The sequence below is a fragment of the Aquila chrysaetos genome, chromosome 10 (assembly GCF_900496995.4).
Source record: "Aquila chrysaetos chrysaetos chromosome 10, bAquChr1.4, whole genome shotgun sequence".
In the NCBI taxonomy this organism is placed as follows: Eukaryota; Metazoa; Chordata; class Aves; order Accipitriformes; family Accipitridae; genus Aquila; species Aquila chrysaetos.
The window spans coordinates 42,638,662-42,659,199 of NC_044013.1; the positions used below are offsets into that span (position 1 = coordinate 42,638,662).

General features: G+C 37.9%; 1 protein-coding gene across 3 annotated transcripts in view; it reads right to left on the reverse strand.

The window, feature by feature from the left end:
• Positions 1–14,737: 14,737 nt before the first annotated feature.
• LYRM9 (LYR motif containing 9) overlaps positions 14,738–20,538 on the reverse strand; it is a 44,726-nt gene continuing 38,925 nt past the window's right edge. The window contains exons 3-6 of one of the 3 annotated variants that reach the window (XM_030027588.2): positions 19,222–19,362; positions 18,410–18,502; positions 17,151–17,199; positions 14,738–14,840 (exon numbers count right to left, since the gene is read on the reverse strand). In XM_030027588.2, the coding sequence (XP_029883448.1) occupies positions 17,182–17,199; positions 18,410–18,502; positions 19,222–19,347 (237 nt within the window). In that variant the 5' untranslated portion in view covers positions 19,348–19,362 and the 3' untranslated portion in view covers positions 14,738–14,840; positions 17,151–17,181. Of the gene's footprint in view, positions 14,841–16,115; positions 16,276–16,827; positions 17,200–18,409; positions 18,503–19,221; positions 19,363–20,538 lie in introns of those variants that run through there. The other 2 variants (XM_030027589.2, XM_030027587.2) reach the window with 2 other exon arrangements.

Consider the following 20,538-nt stretch of genomic DNA (forward strand, 5'->3'; position numbering starts at 1 on the left):
TAACTCGTTTGGTCCATTAAGAACATCCATTCACTTTCTGTTCCCTTTCTGGGCTGAAGTGCTGTTTTCTCTAACAACTATGAGACTCCATTCATGTTTTTCAGCTTGCTATTACTTAAATGTAGAAAAGACATAATTTCCCTGGCAACACTTTAGTGTGTATTACATACTTAAGTTATTTTAAGACAAGTATTGTCTCTTTGCTTGTGCTGTATCCAATGCCTAGTGCAATGGGGCACTGAGCCACAGGAAAGCCTCTCTGTACTTCTTCAAGTCAGAGGTAAATAAATACATAAATAATGACAATGGTGAGGGTTTGTGTCATAGACTGGGTGCCACATACCACCCTGGGATAGTATGTACAAGTCTTACACTAAATAGTGAGACTACACTAAATACCAAACATACCAGAAATGGAAGAGAAAGCCTGTGACACGTGGGTTGTGAGGGATCCAGGAGTTATATGATAAGAACTTTTTAAAGGTTATAGGTGACCCACTTCTGTTGGTCTTATTTTTCAGTGCTTGCTGGACTCCTTTTTAGTTTCTGCAGATTTAAGCTATATTAAAAGCAGCAGTTTAGGGTGAAAAGCATAATGTTTCTTTTGCCACGTCCTGATCTAGGCAGTGTAAGATTGCACGTCAAGTGATGACAGGGCAGAGTGGAAAATTTCATAATGTGAATAACTGAAGGTGAAAATGAAAGTTAGGATAAGTGTTAAATTTATACTGCTGTGCCAGTAAACCCATCCCTTCCTGTCTGCTAGTTGTAAGAGTTCAGCCAAATTCAGAAATGCAGTAATAACAAAATTCCCTCATCAGCCACCCTTTCAAAATTCCCATGTGTGCGTATTACAAACATTGACAAGGAAGTGGAGGAGGAACAAAGCAATCAGACAACCAATAACCAGATTTCTTTGTGCCTGGACGCACGTTGTCTTGCACAGAAGTTACTTCTGAAACATACTGACCCAGCCACAGGATCCTCAGCCACAGCTGCAGCAATAAAGACTAGCTACTAACAGATTAAAGCAAAAAAGTAAAATAGCAATTGGCAGTTGATTGGGCATAAAAACTGGTGCCCTGCATGTGGCTGTCTGCTGGGCTGCATGCGTACTGGACTGTGTGCCCTACACACCTTGACATAATTTCATTACATTTAGCCTATTGAAGATGTCACTGTCTGGAGCATAAGGAAAAGCTGGCATGTGGATAGGGAAAATGTATAGAACAGTGTTTGTTATCTCTGATCCTGCAATTCATGCTTGTCACAGCAGAATGTAAAGAAAGATGACCTGAAAATGACCATGTGCAAAAAGATTTTTTTTCTTGAGAAATAACAGCGAACTACAGAATTACAAATGTGTTCTCATTTAGTAAAAGCATGGTCTGAGGAAGAAACTCCAATTTAAGTAACAGAACACTAGTTGATGTCAGTAGGATACAGAAATTTCTAATCCAGATCAGATAATACAAGAGATTTAAATATTGGTTTTCAAAAAACAAACCATAAATTTCTGGGCTGAAATGAAGAACAGAATATTGAAGTATGAAAGTAACTTAAGTTCAGAAAGTTAAGAATACCTTAAACAAAAGGGAAGAGAAGCTAAAATTCAGCCTAAGAAATCACAAGGACTATTTTTATAGGGTAAAACTGCATCCTGTATTTCTGCGCTGTTTTTCATCCAAAGATATTAAGATATTGCTAAAACACATACAGAATTTTGATCTCTCGGCACAGTCCCTAACCACAGTGTGAAGGAACATACAGCCAATTGTATTATTTCTCACGGGAATATGCTAGAAATATCATTGAAACAATATACTTCCATAGAAGCTGCTCCAAAAACTGCAAAGTTGAAGAGAATGCTATAGTTCTGGAGGTTGATTTAGCCACCCTACAAACTCCTTGAGTAGAGTTCTAAGTCTCTGTTATCATGTGTTATCAAGAAGGGTAGATCACATTCTTCAGCTTAACAGGACTTGAAAACTTACCTGCAATTCATACCAAATAAATGTTTAAAGTCAGTCTGGGCAATGATGAGGGCTATTAATCCAGTGTTCTACCACTGATTTCTGAAATGTGGGGTTTTTTGTTTCTTACCTTTTACATAACTTTCTTCTAAATGACTGATTTCACATGTTTACATTAGACTCCAGTGTAATTACAAAATACAGTCCATGCTTTGCATGAGATGTGAACAGAGACTCTTTCTTCAGAGTTTAATGAACTCTGAAAAAGGTTATTATTGAGTCTGTTGGGAAGTCCACCAACATACCCAGAGCCTGAAGTTCACACTTAATGCAGTCTATTTCTGCCATATTCTGTTTTGGAAGCACATAGGCATAATATTAAAATAATGAAAATCACTTTTTTGCTTAATACGAAAACAAGTAATACACACTCAGGATAACCTTAGATGCAAACAGAAGCAACAGTGCTCCATCCTGGATTAAGGAAGTAGGAAGATAAATCATTAGAAAATTATTAATGATCTTACCCGTATCAGGAAATAATCAGAAAACATGCTTTTGAGTCCCTTTTTTTTTTTTCCTCACAGCATAATCTTTTCATTATCATTCCCTTGTTTACTGTAGACTCACTGTGAGCATAGGCAATGACAACGTTCACAGCAATTTCTTTTTCTCTTTCCTTTGGGGACTGTGCTGAGGTCTTTACCTCTGGAGCTCTGATCAACTGGAAAGCATGTTTTCTCTGCTAAAGCATCACTAATCCTCCTGTCAGCCTTTCCCACAAAACCTCTGCTGTGTACAACTGTAAAATTTTCCTTGTCCTCCTGTACTGGACCCAGAGACTGCATTTCTCATTCTTCTCAATTTCTCTCACCCTACTTATCTCCATATTTGAGTGCCTTCCTGACTGGCATGTTGATACTGAGTGCTGCTGTGCACATTTTGAAAAGATGCTGACCATCATTTCTTTGACTTGGGCCAACGGAAATTGGTCTTAGGCACAAGTTCAGACATTGGTTGAATTTCATTCCCAAAGCAAGTGTTTGCATTCGCTGTACTATTGCATCCCAGTCTGAAAATTCTGGTTCTGAAGAACATGGACCAATTGTGATATCCAGAGAAGGATGGATCATCATCCAGTTCTGTATTTCCCCACTGAGGAACAATCACGAAGCTGAATTTGAAGGGGATGAAATCAAGAGAAAATAAGAGCATATTCATAAATAATTTTGTCTTCTGAAAGTGCACTGCTTCCTTATTTATGCCATTAAACCATGTGCTTGCTTTATGAAGCAATTGTGAGATTTTTCCTTTCATAGAGTCTGTGATGTTGGTTGGCTAAAGAATGCTAAAATGAATTCACAAGATATTACTAAGTCATTATCAAAACATTATCAAAACTGCTGAACTCTTTACAATGTTTGCAGCAGTTGCAACTGCTGGAGCAGTTGATCTGCTTAAGATTGAGAAAGAATCATCAGGCATCTTGCTCATTTGCTCCAAAAATCTTAAAATGACTCCACTAAACAGTCCAAATCAAGTAAAAAGAAACTATTTCAAGCTACCCGATCTGCATATTTACCATGTCTTTCCTTCTATCAAGTCATACTTTATGCAAATCTCTAGAATTTTTCTATAATTGATTCCTTCTAAACGACCAGCAAGGAACTTTTCACAAAAACTGCCTAATATTTCTATGTCAATACTGTCCCAGCCTGCTTATCTGTTTGATAAGAAAAGGCATTAAATGCATGGATAGATCAAGAAGGAAATAGCCACAGGAACATCTCCCACATCTAGAAATGATAAATCTCATTCTGCTGACCACATTACTGATCAACCTTTTGTACCCACTCTGACTGTGGTTGTGCACTGTAACTAAGCCCACAAATAAGCCTTCTCTAACCAAGCAATATTCTGGAAAACATCAGATGTGGAAATAGACGTCTGAGTAGTCGACAATTCATCCTCACAGCTTGCCTGTGCAATGCAAAGCACTCCTTTTTGTAACCATGCATACTTCTTTGGGTCAACCTGTTTTGCAAGACTTAAATTTATCAGAAGTGTTTTAAAAATTTTTTAGTTTTTGTAACAGTCTACCATGAACGATGATATAATCTCCATATAAAGCCTGGCAGAGAGAGGCATTCATTATGCTAGCATCTCAAATATGTCAGTTGTATGACAAAAAAAAAAAAAAGAAAAAAAAAAAAAAAGAAGAAAACCCCTCATCTGTTGTACCACTTTCTGGAATGGAAGATTTTCTTTGATCCTCTGGGTCCTGATATACTTACCAATATTTACTACACTAAGAGCCAGTGTGAAAAATTTGATAGAAACTGGTATATTTGGTTTTGGAAAAGAAGATGGGTGTGTTTTATATGGCTTCTAAATTTAAATTTTTTAGTCCATGTGGGATCTGTCCCTTTTTTCCTAATTAGAATTAGTAGCGAAGCCTTCCTGCCTCAGTCCTTTAGTAAATAAGTGTTCCCTCCCACTACTATCTGGAAGAGAAGTACACCTAGTTAATGAGTTCATTTCCCCTCACATCAGTCTCTCACCTGCTAAATATAGTACATGAGAACTCTCCACCAGAAAGGGAGAATAATTTGCAATCCCTAACTACAAGATTTCCCTGTCCATTCCTTTGTTTTTTATTGAAACATATAGCATTGTTGAAACAATTTCAGTAAAACTCATGTGCTTATCTTTATTGCTGACCTGTAAGTCTCTAACTTTTCCTTTACACCAGCCTTTACCTACTCCCTACTCAGTTTTCTTTTTGCTGCATACTCGAGCATCAAACTCTGGTCAGCATAGCTTAGCCTACACAAAATCATAGTATGTTCAGCTGCTTTCCATTGTTTCCTGGACAGAGACAGGGCTTTTATCAGGAAGTTTTATGGCTCTGCTTTGTCCTCATGAGCCTTTTTACTGTTTAAGTTGTTTTTAATGACTACTTGCAAAGTACATGTAGTGGGCTGACCCTGGCTGGACACCAGGTGCCCACCAAAGCCATTCTATCACTCCCCCCTCCTCAGGTGGACAGGGAAGAGAAAAATATAACAAAGGGCTCGTGGGTGGAGATAAGGACAGGAGAGATCACTCACCAATTACCATCACAGGCAAAACAGACTCAGCTTAGGGAAAATTAACTCAGTTTATTACCAATCAACCAGAGTAGGGTAATGAGAAATAAAACCAAGTGTCAAAACACCTTCCCTCCACCCCTCACTTCTTCCCAGGCACAACTTCACTCCCAGATTCTCTACCTACCCCCCCCCCAGCGGCACAGGGGGACAGGGAATGGGGTTTACAGTAAGTTCACCACACATTATTTCTGCCGCTTCATCCTCCTCAGGGTCAGGACTCATCACACTCTTCCCCTGCTCCAGCGTGGGGTCCCTCCCATGGGAGACAGTCCTCCACAAACTCCTCCAACATGGATCCTTCCCACGGGCTGCAGTTCTTCACGCACTGCTCCAGCATGGGTCCTTTCCACAGGGTGCAGTCCTTCAGGAGCACACTGCTCCAGCGTGGGTCCCCCACGGGGTCACAAGTCCTGCCAGAAAACCTGCTCCATAGGCTCCTCTCTCCACGATCCGCAGGTCCTGCCAGGAGCCTGCTCCAGCGCGGGCTTCCCATGGGGTCACAGCCTCCTTCGGGCACCCACCTGCTCCGATGTGGGGTCCTCCCCGGGCTGCCGGTGGAGATCTGCTCCACCGTGGACCTCCATGGGCTGCAGGGGGACAGCCTGCCTCACCATGGTCTTCACCACGGGCTGCAGGGGAATCTCTGCTCTGGCACCTGGAGCATCTCCTCCACCTCCTTCTTCACTGACCTGGGGGTCTGCAGGGCTTTTTCTCTTACATATTCTCACTCCTCTCTCCGGCTGCCATTTCTGTCTGTCCCAGCAAGTTTTTTTTCCTTCTTAAATATGTTATCACAGAGGTGCTACCACTATCGCTGATTGGCTCGGCCTTGGCCAGCAGCAGGTCTGTCTCGGAGCCGGCTGGCATTGGCTCTGTCGGACACAGGGGAAGCTTCCAGCAGCTTCTCACAGAAGCCACCCCTGTAACCCCCGCCCCGCTACCAAAACCTTGCCACGCAAAGCCAATACAGTACAACAGTTAGGCCAGTCTTGCCTAAGCCTGCACAACTTTCAACGTCTGTGAAAATTACAACACATTTTCAAAACTTTCAGTGAGAGTGAAATTACCTTCCCTCTGTTAGTGTTAGGGGGGGAAAAAAGCTAGTGCTAGAGGGTTTGTGGTAATGAGCTTACAACTCCTTTAGTAGCAACTATCTACCTTCCCCTACCAAAAAAGACAATTTCCATGGCACATTCTTCTGCATCTTCAGAGTATTTTTTGTCAGTTTTCATTAATTTTGAGCTGCAAGTCCAGCTAAATACTTATACATCAAAATACAGACAATTTACCCTATTATTCTCTGTTGATTATACCAGAAAGCAAGCTTCTGCCAATCTGCTGCCAGTTCCAATTCATGGAGTAAATCTTTGGACTAATTTAGGAAATTTTGTCTCTTACCACAAATCTAAATAAAGACTTTAGTCTGAACATATCTTCTCACTACATCTTTTTTTCATTTGTTTGTTGATCATTCAATGATTATATGAATTGGAGAAACATTAATCCTAAACTGTCAGTCAGCAGGAAGGAAGCAGTCTTTAACCTGCAAACTCCTATTCAGGCAGTGCTGTTAAAACGTGATGCTTACTTGTGTCCTTGATGCTCTTTCTCTTCGTTACGTACGAAAGTTATGTTCTAAGAATACGTTCACACACATTCTGACTAATTCTCCACCATTAAATAAAACAACCATTTCCTTATTTGAAGCTGCCTAGCAAACGAAACCAACATGTACGTGAACTTTAGGCAGTTGCTGAAATATGGTACACTCAATAGTGCTGGGATTTATGGAATATTCCTCAAACATAACTCCCATAACTCAAAGTCAGTAAAGAAACTTTCATCATGCATAGGATTATAGGAGAATGCAGGTTGGAAGGGACCTCAGCATTTCATCTAGTCCAACCACCTGCTCAGAACAGGGTCAGCTATGAGGTCAGACCAGGTTGCTCAGGGCTTGATCCAGGGTGATCTTGAAGACTCCAAGGAAGAAGACTGCACAACATATCTGTGCAACCTATTCTACTGCTAGACTGTCCTCTTGGGGAAAAAGTTTCTCATCATACCCAGTCTGGACTTCTCATTTCAACTTCTGCCCATTGCTTCTCATCTTCCCACCATACACCACTGTGAAGAGCCTGGCTCCATCTCCTTAATGGCTTCCTTAAAGTTACTGGAAGGCTGTGATTAGCTCCCCTGGGTCTTTTCTTCTTGAGGCTGAACAAGCCTGGTTCCTTCAGCCTCTCCTCATGAGGCATATGCCCCAGCCTTGATCATCTTCGTGGCCCTCCACTGAACCCACTCTTGTATTGGAGGCCCAAACTGGACACATTATTCTAGCAGTAAAAGATGCAGATATTCTAATTGCACTGCTTTTCCTACCTCACTCTCTTTCTATAGGAATTCCAGGCTAGGGACATACCATTTAGCTTGTTTTTCATTCGGCAAGCAAACATACTGCTTATTTACACAACTCTTGACCACGCTAACAGAGAAGATTGCCTTTGAAGCTGCATTTGGAAGAGGGAACATCCCTTGGGAGTTTGAAAAGTCACTTATTAAAAGTAAAAAATAATAGAGATGTGGAAGACCGTGTGTTGATACATAGTAAGGTCAGATTCTAGAAAGTGATAGATGGCTTTATAAAGTGGGTTACATCATAGGGTTTAATCTATACTAAGCAGTCCTAGTAAAAACATCGAAGGATTGTTACAGATTAATTAGCAGGTGCTATTATTATCCATAACAATTTTTGTCTCTATTCCCCATAGGATAAGATGCAAAATAATCACTTCATGCAGTCTAAATGCTTCATCTAACTATCACAGTAAGGGGGTATTTGGACCACAGCCACCAAAGCAAAAGGAGCTGATGTAGACTCTGTACTTCACTGTTAAGTGACAGAAATAGTAAGATTTTTGGTCAAAACCATGTTCTTGCCTCATCTTGTTTCTGTGATGATTTGCTTTGGCTTAGTCATCTGAAACCTGGCAGAAAGGAATGTAAATGGGAATTTTCTGTGACTTTACAACACTGTCCATAAGGTTAAAGCAGCTCAAGAGAGCTCTCTGACCAGCACAAGCTGAAAACCACTATGTTATTTCCTTCTCTCATGTACCAGCTTCTAAGAATTAATTAGAATCTGAGTTGTTCACCTTCCTAGCAGGGCTCGCAGGGATCAGTATTTCCTGTATTTCCACAAAGCGTCAAAACCCTCATCCAACATAACATCTCCGATCCTGATTTCCTCCTATGTTTTTGCTTTTGAAATCCCATTTCTTTTCAATGGGAGAACAAATCTGCATGTATGAAAGACAGATGACTGGCATCCTGAAATGACTTCCCAGTGATAAGAGATAAATCCTCACAGTTAACAAAGTCTTGATTTGGTAGAATGACCATATCAGGAAAGATGAATTCTCAAGTACATAATGATACACCCAAGGTTTCTTTCTGCCTACACAATGCCTGATATCTCTGGATAAGGAACTAAGAAATGATAGCTCATGCATGATTTTGGTAGGTTTTTGTAATAAGTTCCTCATCTCAAATCAGTTCCTACCCAGTCAGAACACCACAACATCTTTGATTAATTAGCAGAAGTGAATGCACCATGGAGAATGAGTGATCATTTTCAAAGAGGTGTTCCAGGTCAGTGTTGATACACACAAATGAGCACAGTATAAACTAATGATCAGCAATCCATCAACTAATTTTTAAATAGACTGCAGGTTTTAATACTGATAAAGTTCAAAACGAGAAAAAGAGAATGCAGTTCTTCAGCACAGAAGACAGCAGCATAACTTTTAATATTTACTTTTCTAAAAGAGCATATAAACATGGGAAATGAAAGAAACAAATTAGTGGTCAAAGAAAGTTCAGAATCCTCTTTATGCCTTCCCCTTATTTAGCAGTTATAACTAGGAGTAATGCGTTTGCTTCCAGTCTCCAAGCTGACTTGCTGAAGGCCAATACATCCACAACATCAGATCCACCTCTTGAACTCAGCCCATCTGGACTACTGCAGAGAGTACGCTTTATAAAGCTGGATGAACAAAACTGTTTCACTTTAATTCTAGTACAACATGATTAAGCATGGTATGTTTCTCTAAGTATTCAAGTTAGTGAAAAATGGTGCATTCAGAACCCATAAACAGGATGAAAAGTAAACATCCTGATAAGCAATTATCTAGAATGCCTTTGTTCTTATAAACAAAGACAGAACTTAATAGAGCATAAAGGCAAGATTTGTGTCTCCCAACTTTTCTTTTAAGAGACAGTCCCTATGAATTCCAGAGGTTCTTGGAGTGTTACAGAGTTCTACAGAGCAAAGTTATATAATTATGATCTGTGATTTCTTTCAAATACTTATAAAATTGAAAACACTTTCTAAATAGTAAATAAAAAAATCCCCCACACATATAGTACAATAAAGTCAGCTGATTACAGGTTCAGTATGGTACCAAACCTGTTCCTTTCAAAGTGTCTTTGTTAGATGAAAGAGTTTATGGTTCTGTTTCTCTCTCAACCAGACATGGATTTCATTCAAGTTAATTTTTATGCTAAAAACCACTCATATTGTGTACATTCTTTGTATTATTACATCAGCTATAAAACCTGCACCTTCACTTATGAATTAACTTTGAGGATGATGAACAAGTTATAGAGGACAGGGATTGGCTCTCCATCTCTTAAGTTTGATAATACACACTGGATGCCTTTTCACTGCATTTAATCAATTAGAAACTACCAGACTTGGTATAGTGTAACTGTGAGATGCTATAGGCTGTACTACATCAGTTGGGAGCAAAATTTGGAGATCTCTATATTTTTAAACCATGTTTCTGAAATAATTGTAAAATAATAATTACCATTTTAGTACCTTCCTAATTCAGAGTCATGCTAGTAGGGGAATAACCATTTTACTGCTACTTGCCAACAGAGTCCCAACCAGAGAGGTGCTCAGTACACTGAAATCATCAGGCTAAAGGAAGATGGTCAACACAACACTGGGAGTGGGAGTGAATGAGTATGTGAGAGAATCAGGTAGGTTAAGAGCTCTCATTGGTTCTTAAAAAAACCCCAGTATTGAGATCCACTATAAGTTGTTGTTTACTCTTGTCTTGCCCACAACAAGCCAATTGTTAATTGCAGTTACAAGCATGCATCACTAGGAAGACAGTGAACCAGAAACCCTTCCACATAATCCAAACAGACAAGACAGAGTATGAAATAGCAGTCCAAAAAAGTGATCTTATTTTCCTGAGGTTATACGGCAACACAGTGAAACACATAAGACTATCACCAAGTATAATTTTTAAGTTCTCCCAAATTAAGCAATTAAAACAAATCTGATAATTACTTTTGAAAATCTTCGCCATAAAGCTGCAAGCTACTCTGTGAGATACTTCCAAGTAAGAGAGGACAAACTCTACAGAGCTCTTCAGGGAGAGAAGTCTCCAAGACTCAAGATGTGTCTGCATTCTGTACTGTAAACTGTGGTTAAACACACCATTTTGTGACCTCCAAAAAGAGGAGGAAAAACAGAAAATAAAAGAGAAAGCAGTCCTTGCAGTTGCACAATTGTGGAAAACTAAATGCTCTATTTTTAGGCATGCAAAAAAATCAGTCCTCAGATTGGTGAGTATGAGGGAGGTGCCGCCAGCAAATACAGCCTTTGCCTGTGTCTGCCATCATGATATAATATTTTCCAGACTACTAACTTCTGTCTGACGTTTGTTTTGAAACACAGTTTTCCTTGTTCCTTGTTTCATACCATCTGAGATACAGCTGACTTTGTGGATGAAATGACTACTGAGAAAATTAAAACTGAGAAAATCCCAGATTCTGTGTGATGTTACCTAAGAAGAACATGAGTCAACCTAATCAGTTACAAGAATTTATTGTCAATTTTGTATCTTTTAAAATCCGTTCTGTAGAATGGTGTTAATCAAAACACCAGCATTTTTAAAGTTCTTTCAAGAAGGATACTAAAGACTGTGCAAAAAATAAGCTGTAATAATAAAAGGAAAAAGTGCACTAGTTTTTAAACAGATGAAGCTGAACCCCAGCAAAAGGAAGCACACAAGTAATGAGGCTGTTCAATCTAATGTTGTGGGGCAACATCTGAAAGAAAATATTTTATATGAGGTAGTAAAGCACCCAAAGTTGTCTCAGAAATTACTGATTTAAAAAAAAAATTAAGTTAATCCATTTCAAAATGGATTAATGCAGAATATGAAGGCAGATTCTTCTGGGGGAAAAGGCACCCAGGTTGATAGTTACAGAAGAAGGAAGTTAACTTCTTCGGCCTCTCAATTCATAGGTAAGGACAATATCCTTTTCATAATCTACTAGTTTACTTGACTGTGCAGGATTACTCCCTTAAGTGTGCAGTGTCAGGAACCTCTCCGATCAATGATAAAAACAAACATTTTTAAGCTCTTAGCTGCAAGTGACAGATGCCTCCATCTGCTTCTAAACTTTTAAAAACTATTTCAAATATCAAACACAATTATGAGGAAAACAGAAAATATTCTTCAAAGAACAGGTTTTTTTAAAAGTTAATGTGTCTGCCCTGATTAATCACAAGCTGAAAGGAGTACTTGATGACTAGTGTATACTTCAGTTAACACTATTTCATAAAACCTGGCTTGACAGAAGTATAAGATAAATTAATCAAATAATAGAAAAGTTGAAAGATGCACCAGCTGGCTCATACTCAAGAAGAAATACATCACCTCTGAACAGTAAGACAGACTGCAGTAAAGCAAATGACCAAATGGGGAGCACAGTACAGTGTCAAGCCATTTTCATGTGTTATTGACTTGCTTTACAACACAGTTCTTGACAGAGAGACTACTCGCACATTTCAAATAAACATATGCTATTTTGGATGACGCTGATGGACACTACACTGTGGATCATAAAGCTCTAAAGACTCGTTCTTAGAGTTTAAGGTCAAGGACTCTCATAATGAATGAATATTATGATATTGAATGTCTAAGACTCACAGCCACTGTGCTGCCCGTTCGGTTTGCATCTTATCAGAGCTTTATATGAAGGCACAATTTGTAATGCCAAGTTAAAAGCTATTCTCAAATAAGAAACTGTGTCCCTTAAAAAAAGATCACAGTGAATACTATTTGTTTCTCTCAGAAATACTGTGCTTACTTGTTCTTTATAGTATCGCAGTAAAGTCACTTCCTTATAACATTTGAAAATGAGCCAAATACCATAGAAGAGATGTTTTTGTTTAGCATCAAATTCTTAAGCTCATGTGTCTCTAATCAAAAGGCAATGCCTGTGACATAATGAACCAAATGAAAAAGAGTTTACAAAGTGCTAAAGCTAAAGAATGGTTTAAAGAATATTCAATTATTGACAAAACGTGCTAAGCAAAGCCTGGCTGGGGATGGAAGTATTCTATTCAGTACCCACAGGGCTCAAATGACTTCCAGTGACAAGAGTGAATTGAAATCAGAAACACTTCTGACATAAGAATGTGATCAGAAATATATACATCTCTTTAACCATGTGAAGTGCAGAATACTACCCTGTATTTTAGATAAACCACAAATTTACAATCTTTTCCATACCAAAATCTTATATGAACAAATTAAAAAAAAAAAAAAAGGAAAGATTTTCACTACGCAGAAAGCTTCTACATCAAGGCTTCAAGGCTGGTAATAACAAAAGTAGACTCTGACATTTGTCTGTGGGCTTAAGAGCAAGAACCTATACACAAAACAAAACACATTGACTAACCCACTGCCATTGTTCCAATTATGTTACTTCCATATTTGTAATGTACAAATTATTTCCACACAATTTCAGCTTTAGGTTCCCAACATTTTATAAATATATATACACAAAAGAAAGTATAGCACCAAATTTGGTTTTGTCCTTAGACTGAACATTGGTAACTCTATAACCTGGAGCTAATAACTAAGAACTTTTTTCTCAATTTTCCTTAGCTAAAACGTGATCTAAATAACCTGTTTCTCCATACTTCAAGAATTAAAAGCATGATCCCAAACTATTAAACAGAAGTCTCCCAACTGCCTTTTCCTTGTTCTAATGTTTGCCTTGCATAACAAGCTGCCTGTGAAACCCTCTATCTAGCTTAACTGACAGAGTTGTCTGTACACAACCTTTGAACAATTAATTCCACTCAACTCTTCTAATTGTAGAGGAGTACTTGGAAGTTATTGACTCAGGTCTTACAGTAACCAGCTGCAAAACTTATTACCAGAAGGTAGTTGTGTAAACACAATGAAAATTCTCAGGTAATAATATTCCACACAAAGTGATGCTGGTAACTGAATGCTTATTGATAGTGAGTGCTTATCAGTGGGGCCAACAATTACCAGAAGTGGCATGATATACAAGTACAGAAGTGGGTTCCTCATTTCAGTAAAAAGAAACTAAACCCTATGAATAGAATAGGCTTGTCCTTTTTTACTGACTTTATCCTTTGTTGCACCAACAGTTTAATAAGCTCTGGGAGCTTTTTTCTTTTAAACTTTGCAATAGTAATTACAGTATACAACACACTCTTTTATCCCCTATTACTTAATTTGCACCCAACATCTTTATTTTCAGAGATTCTGGATGACTGAATGTGGAAACACAGATGCACCAAACTATTTGGTGGTGTTTTCTTTGCAACTGCCATCAGAGAACCATGGAGGACACTGACCAACAAAGTGCTCCCCTGTGAGCAGCGGGAATAAAGTTATGCCTGCGACTGTGTAAGTCTTTCCCACAGTGGGCCCTGTTAGAGCCACTGGCAGCTAATCATTAGCATAGTGGCATTAACACCAAATGAAGACATTGGTGGAACAGAGAACAGTTCTTCAGTCTCAAGCAAGGCTGGGTGGCAGAGAGGCAGAGCTGCTCAAACAAAGGTGACCCAGGATACTAATGAAGAGAACTCAATTTACTGTATAACTCTCAGGTTAGTGAGTAGTAAATTAGGGCAACTCCATGATTAAATGACTTCTGAGTAGAAGTTCTCTGGATAATAATTTTGGTTGAAAGTATTGAAGGTCTGTCTAAATTCCTTTTCAGAGTTCAGGTTCTCATCTACATCTAGGCTAATAAAATATCTTTGGTCTCAAATTATGCTGCTGAAGAACAGAATTTGTATGATGTCTTGAAAATATAAAAGCCTCAGCTATGCAGCTGAATGACTCTTCAGCCCAGTCATTAGAGAAACATGTCTGTCTTAAACATTGGGGTTACTTTCACTATTACAAGGAAGTAAATAGTTGTTTGCATCATATCTCCCCACCACCAAGAAAATTATTTGCTCCATAACAGAGAAAATAAAGTTATCTTCACATTATATTTCCATTCTATGAAAAGGTTTGTTATTTTGAGAACAAGATTAAGTTTGTATGAGAAAAAAAAAAAAAAGAAAAAAAGACTCTGACATCTCATCATGCCCTACAACTGAATCACTATTGTCAAAATATTTAGTCATGGTGTCTCTTGCCCCAGCAACCATGTTCCCCCTCTGTACCCTGCTAAAAACTGCATGCTCTACCAGTATCCAAAGACTAAAAATCACAGATCCCGGTCCTACCATATCAGCTACATCTATCATACCTTTGGTCTGATGTTCCCATATCTCAGCTGGCACCTCAGACATTTGGAGCTGCAGACATGCCACGGTTGCACCTTCCAGCTCCTTGGTGCTTTCTTTCTTGAACTATCCATAAATTAAATAACAGGCATATAAGAATTATTTAGACACATGCAATTCCTATTCAGTAATTAAACAAAGTATTATGTCTCACACTACAAAAAGCCAGACAATTAAAGCAATAGAGGGTTGTTGAGCACACTACACTTGAAGTTCAGGAAACTAGTAAGTTGCCATATGCTGTTAATCCTACTGAGTCTTCTCATTTTCACTATTGCACTAATACAAAGCTCCGTGCATCTCCATACTACAGACGAAATATATGTAATAGAATTGGAGTACAGCATGGGTCATCTGTTTGCTGTTCTTGAATAAGAGTAGCACATTCAGGTATCTTCTATCAAATCTACTTAAGGTTTTTTGTTACAGTGTTCAGTTTCATACTGGTTCCATTTTCTATGCTCCACCTTGCATCAAATTATTTGGAAAGTTTAAACCAGAATGGTTGCACTTTCAAAAAAAATGTATTTAAGTAGAAAGACAAGGGGTTTTCCTCACACGAAGAAAAACTTACATTTACTTTGTTGAGAAACTATTACCTTCATGCTTTATTATCTGAAATTAAGCAGAAGGATGGCCCCAGCATAATACCCGAGTATCTTCTGATGTACCTGTCAGAAAAGGATTTGAGGAAGAGAAAGAAGTAGGGTAGAGAGAGAAGATGAAAGAGAACAGAATTGAGGAATATGTAGAACAAGAACAAAAGTTGAGGGCATATAAGGTCATGTGAAAGATACAGGAGGAGAGAGAAGAACAATAGTGGTGGTAGCAGAGGAAAGAATAACAGAGGGCAAGAATTCTTGAAGACGGTTTAGGGTTAGCAGAGAAAAGAAATTTTTTTATACAATACTTTATGGTATAAACACTTACTTACAGCCCCCATTTCTTTTATAGCCAAAAGACTACTTCTTGACTACTTTGAGCTAGGATTTTCTTCTTGTTTCTTTCATGGTTGAATGAAAAAAAGAAATCTGGAGCCTAAGAGACCTGCCTTAGCACTTCGGTTCTATTTTGGCAGGTGAGGAAGCTCAACAATTTGGAAACAGTAAAAACAAACCCAACCCCGAAATACTTAGGACTTTGGATACGCATCGCAGCATGCACTGCCACCTGGAGGCAAAAAGTTCCAAGTACAGCTAAAAGCAAAGGTCATGTTTCAAAAGGAAACTCTTTTACCCCTACATTAATTTTACTTAAGATAGCTAGTATTTCTATTGAGCTTTCCCTGATGAAAATCTGTTAAGACACTGAAAAGACGGTCTTTTTAAAAAGGACATGGACTCCCATTTTTAAAGGACATATAATAAATGTTGCAAAAAGTGAAGGCCTTTGTAACTGTACAAATTGCACATTTCAGTGATTATACCATTCAGTGCACAAAACCCATCTGAATGGTGTCCGTTTTCATGAGAGTTTAGAGATTAGGGTGACAAGCACCTATCTTTAAACAAGAAAAGGCAAACATTAGTTCAAGTGCAAACCTACGGAGTAGAATGAAGATATGCCCATAGCACAGACAGGCAAGAGGAAAACACTGCAGTTCAAGTTTCAGATGGGCTTAAAGTTCTTGTGGGTATGTTCTCTACTCAGTATCCTACGCTTTTGCATCTGCCACTAGATTAAAACCAGGCCTGTGCTCTGGTCATACCTCTGCGTCACTCTGAAAACATATCTATGGTCCTGACAGAGGATGATCTGACATAACAGACTGACTACCATAATTCAGAATGTTGCACAAACACAAACTTAAATCCACTGTTACTTATGCAGAAGAACCTTGTCACCAAACAACCTACACAGTAAGTGTATCAAACACAGCTATACTACAGTGGATCTGAGCCTAACAGTATAATCTAGTCCACAATCAAGTAAAGAGAAATTTGCTCTGATCTTCAATGAGCATTTCTCATGTTTGCAGGCTCCCGGTATAGAACTTTATGCTCAGATACTAGTTAAGTTCTTTCAGATGAGACGCTGTAATTCAGACATGAACGACAGACAGGGCACTATTTATTATTTGGTAATGACTTTGTAGATTTTTATTTTCAGTAAGTTTTCCTGAGAAGCTCTCTGTGTTACTCAAAGCTTAGACAAGTTTGGGCTTTAAGCTAAAGTTTGTGATTACGCAAGCTAACACTTTGAACCTAGACTGTGACTGTTAATCTACAGACTCAAGTAGCTTCAGAAATATTCATTTAGCTTCATGACATCCCAATAAGATATAAATTATTGTATTTGTATTATCTAAGAGAAAACTCCAGGCAATAACTACAATATATTACTGGGCTTGACTGCAAGTCCTCTAAGGATGTTTACCAATTACATTCTTGTCTTCATTGTTCCTCTTCTACTTCTGTCTTTTATACTAAAAAAAAAAAAAAAAAAGAAAGAAACAATTATTTGTGGGAAAGAGCACATAACTAAAGTAACAGTTCACACTGACAAGGATTTACAACCCTCCTCATGATCTACATAAAATTATCTCAGTTTCCTTTAAGTTAGATTGAAATTTGATAGGCTTTTCCTCTACTATATAAAATAATGCTTCTTGGCAGGCACTGTGAATCTGATCCTCCTCTCACACAGTTCAATTACCAGTTTTCCAATGAAGCAGGCTACAACCTCTGTAGCAGAATCAGAATGAGGCTTTTCATAATTGCAGGAAGAATAAAATCAGATTCAGTCATGGACAGTTATTTACTATGCTGTAACTGCTGGGATTTGGCTACTGCTATAATTTTATAATCTATGACTAATCTGTGCTTGCTCCTGTAACAATTCTCATTTGGATTTCATGGACTGGCAGAGAGGACTTAACAGTCATTTAGTAAATTAAATCACAGATATTTAGAGCAAGCTGAACTTTTGGCTTGTTTTTCATTATACTCTGAGAAATCCATGTTAACATATCATGCTCCTCAACCAGATTTAAATCCAAGGAAGTACAGGTGACTCTCAGCTGTCTAACGGTAAACAATCCTAATTCTTTTACCTAAGAAACCAGCTTGAGTGGTATTTTCCAGTGCTGTGATAGTAAAGAGGCATATCCACTGGGTGATAACTATGGCACAAGTAAACCAATTGCCACAATTTTGCCACTATGTTGTCTAACCCTGCTCTGCGCAGCCACAGGCAAGATCTGAGAAAAAAAAAAAATTTCTGGGAGTTTAAACTGACTAAGAGAGGATAGATTCCTGTTAGGAAAGCAGCTGATGCATATAAACAAACTGTGGCTTGCAAAATATTGTAGGTTTTTTTTTTTTCTATAATAAAGTTATACTAGCCACCACTGCCGAAATTTACTAGAATTCTTCATGGAAACAAAGATTTATAGAGAAACCAACTTAAAGCATCATTGGTTCTAAAAATACACTTAAGTTTATATCGACAAAGAAGAATTTTTAAACAAGAACTATCACAATCATAAATCCCTAGTGGCTAGGTATTTCCTTTCACCCAGACACTTCAACATCCAGGACAATGGAACAGTTTGCTGTTCCTAACTTGCTTTCGGATGTCGTCTTCTTTGATCTGAACTGAAAGAGAACAAAACTTAGACAATCTGATACACTTACTTTATTCATGACCCAGTCAGCATCTTCAATGGCTCTCTTAATAATCTGCTGGATTCGCTCAGGATTGTCTTCATCGGCATGAACTTTGAAACTCTGCAACATTCAATGAAAGTGTTACACTGACTAGCCAACTGAACACAGCAGTTGTCAAAATAAGGATCACTTAACTCTGAAAGAAAATATTTGATGCAAACAAACTGTTGATCTAAAATGATAAAAATATACATTGTAGCACCTGGCTGTGCTATTTCTGTAACAAATCTTGTCAAATATAATTTCACATTAAGTGTTTCAGTATTTTCATACATCATCAACAAAAAACCCCAGAGAACTTCAATTCAGAACAACAAATGAAATCGTCTGGTATGTTAAAACTAGAAAGACCCAGGACAACAGGTATGATCAAAGGCACGAAATTACTTCCATATGAACAATTAGATGAGATTTATCCAACTGGGGAGGGGGTGGGATATATATATTAAAAAATGACTGACAAGGAACCAGTAAGTTTCACCATAAAAGATGTATTTAGGTGAGTAAGGAATGGTTGTTCACTCTCTTGACTAACATAGGAATTAGAGATGAAAGCCAAGGAAAATAGAAGATTTCAGATTCAAACAAAAAGAAATGCTCCTTCACATACTCCCAGTATAATCCTTCAAATCCACTAATGTTTCAAGCTTGCAGAATAATAATTTTTTAAGTGCCAGGAGTTATAAAGAGTTGGTCCAAACTGTAGGAGAAGAAAAACAAAACCAAAAACCACCCCATAACACCGAATTCCACCAACAGAAAAGAAATCTGTTTCTCACCTGCCTGACTGCATGTCTGTAATGCTGACGAATATTCTCTTCAGGAAGTTGCTTACAGCATCGAAGCAGGTAACGATATAACTGCAAAGAGTTCTGAACTAATTCAGCATTCGGTAGTGGGGTCATTATGAAGTTTTTTAGCTGTTGAAAATAAGACACACAAATCAAAATACCTAATGAATTTTATTAAAAACACAGAAATAAAAGTGTGAAGTAATTTTACAACAATGAAAACAGGCACAGCAAATTAAGATTTAGCAGCATAACTTGAAGAAACTTTAGAAGAAAACACAATATGAAATTAATCAGAACTTGCTTAGCTTATGGACAGATGGGGGTTAGTTGTCATTAATCAAGGTATTAAAATACAGAAGTGTGCAGTTCGTGCAAGAAGATCACTTTATGATGGTAATATTAAGGTGCATTGCAATATTAATTTTTTTCTAGTTTAAAAATACACCCACAGTGTAAGTTGCTATAAGTATACAAAGCCGTATCGCAGCCCTGAGGGAGTTTTCTACTTGATAAGCCATGATTCTTAGATTCATTCAAGCTTCCAGTGCTTTCCTTGAGCATCCATAAGAGTCCACCTACATGGTGACATTGTAGAATGAGGACGCTCATAATTGCTACAAGTGGTGCTGGAATTTAACAATATTTCCTAGTACTGTCATTCTCTCAAGAATATCTTGTGAACTGGCCTATGAATGTCAGTCTTTAACTTGAAATAACTTGTATAAATATAGGAGAAGACAGGCAAAAATATTCATAGGTTTGAAATTTTCCTTTTTTTTTTTTTGGTAACAGCAACAGGAAAAGAACAAATCTAACAAGTTTCACCTCCATAACTATACTTATATAGTGTAACAATAAGTCCATTCAAGCTATATAAAGTGCTAATCAAATACTGTAAATGACTTGTCATTTACCAGATGGTTACCATCTGCAGAGAACTAAATTAACATTTGGAAAAAAGTACTTTTACATCATTACTCTTAAGAATAAAGATAATAAATAAGTAACTGAATAACGAAGTAGGTGTATAGCATTATATTAGCACCCGTTATGATACTTACTCATCATTTGGAATATTTTTTTCCTTTTTTTTTTTTTTTAAGTCCTTTGGCCAAATTTATTTCAGAATAGAATACCACAGCTATTGCATGCCTGGGCTGTATATTTGCATAAACTAGCTCTTCTTGCAGTGGGGAAAATCTCCTCACTATGTACCTATAAAATGCCCATTGTAATGGGATATGTACTACCATAATCTGTATTTCCAGTAAAACAAAATTCCATCTTGGTCTATAACTAAGT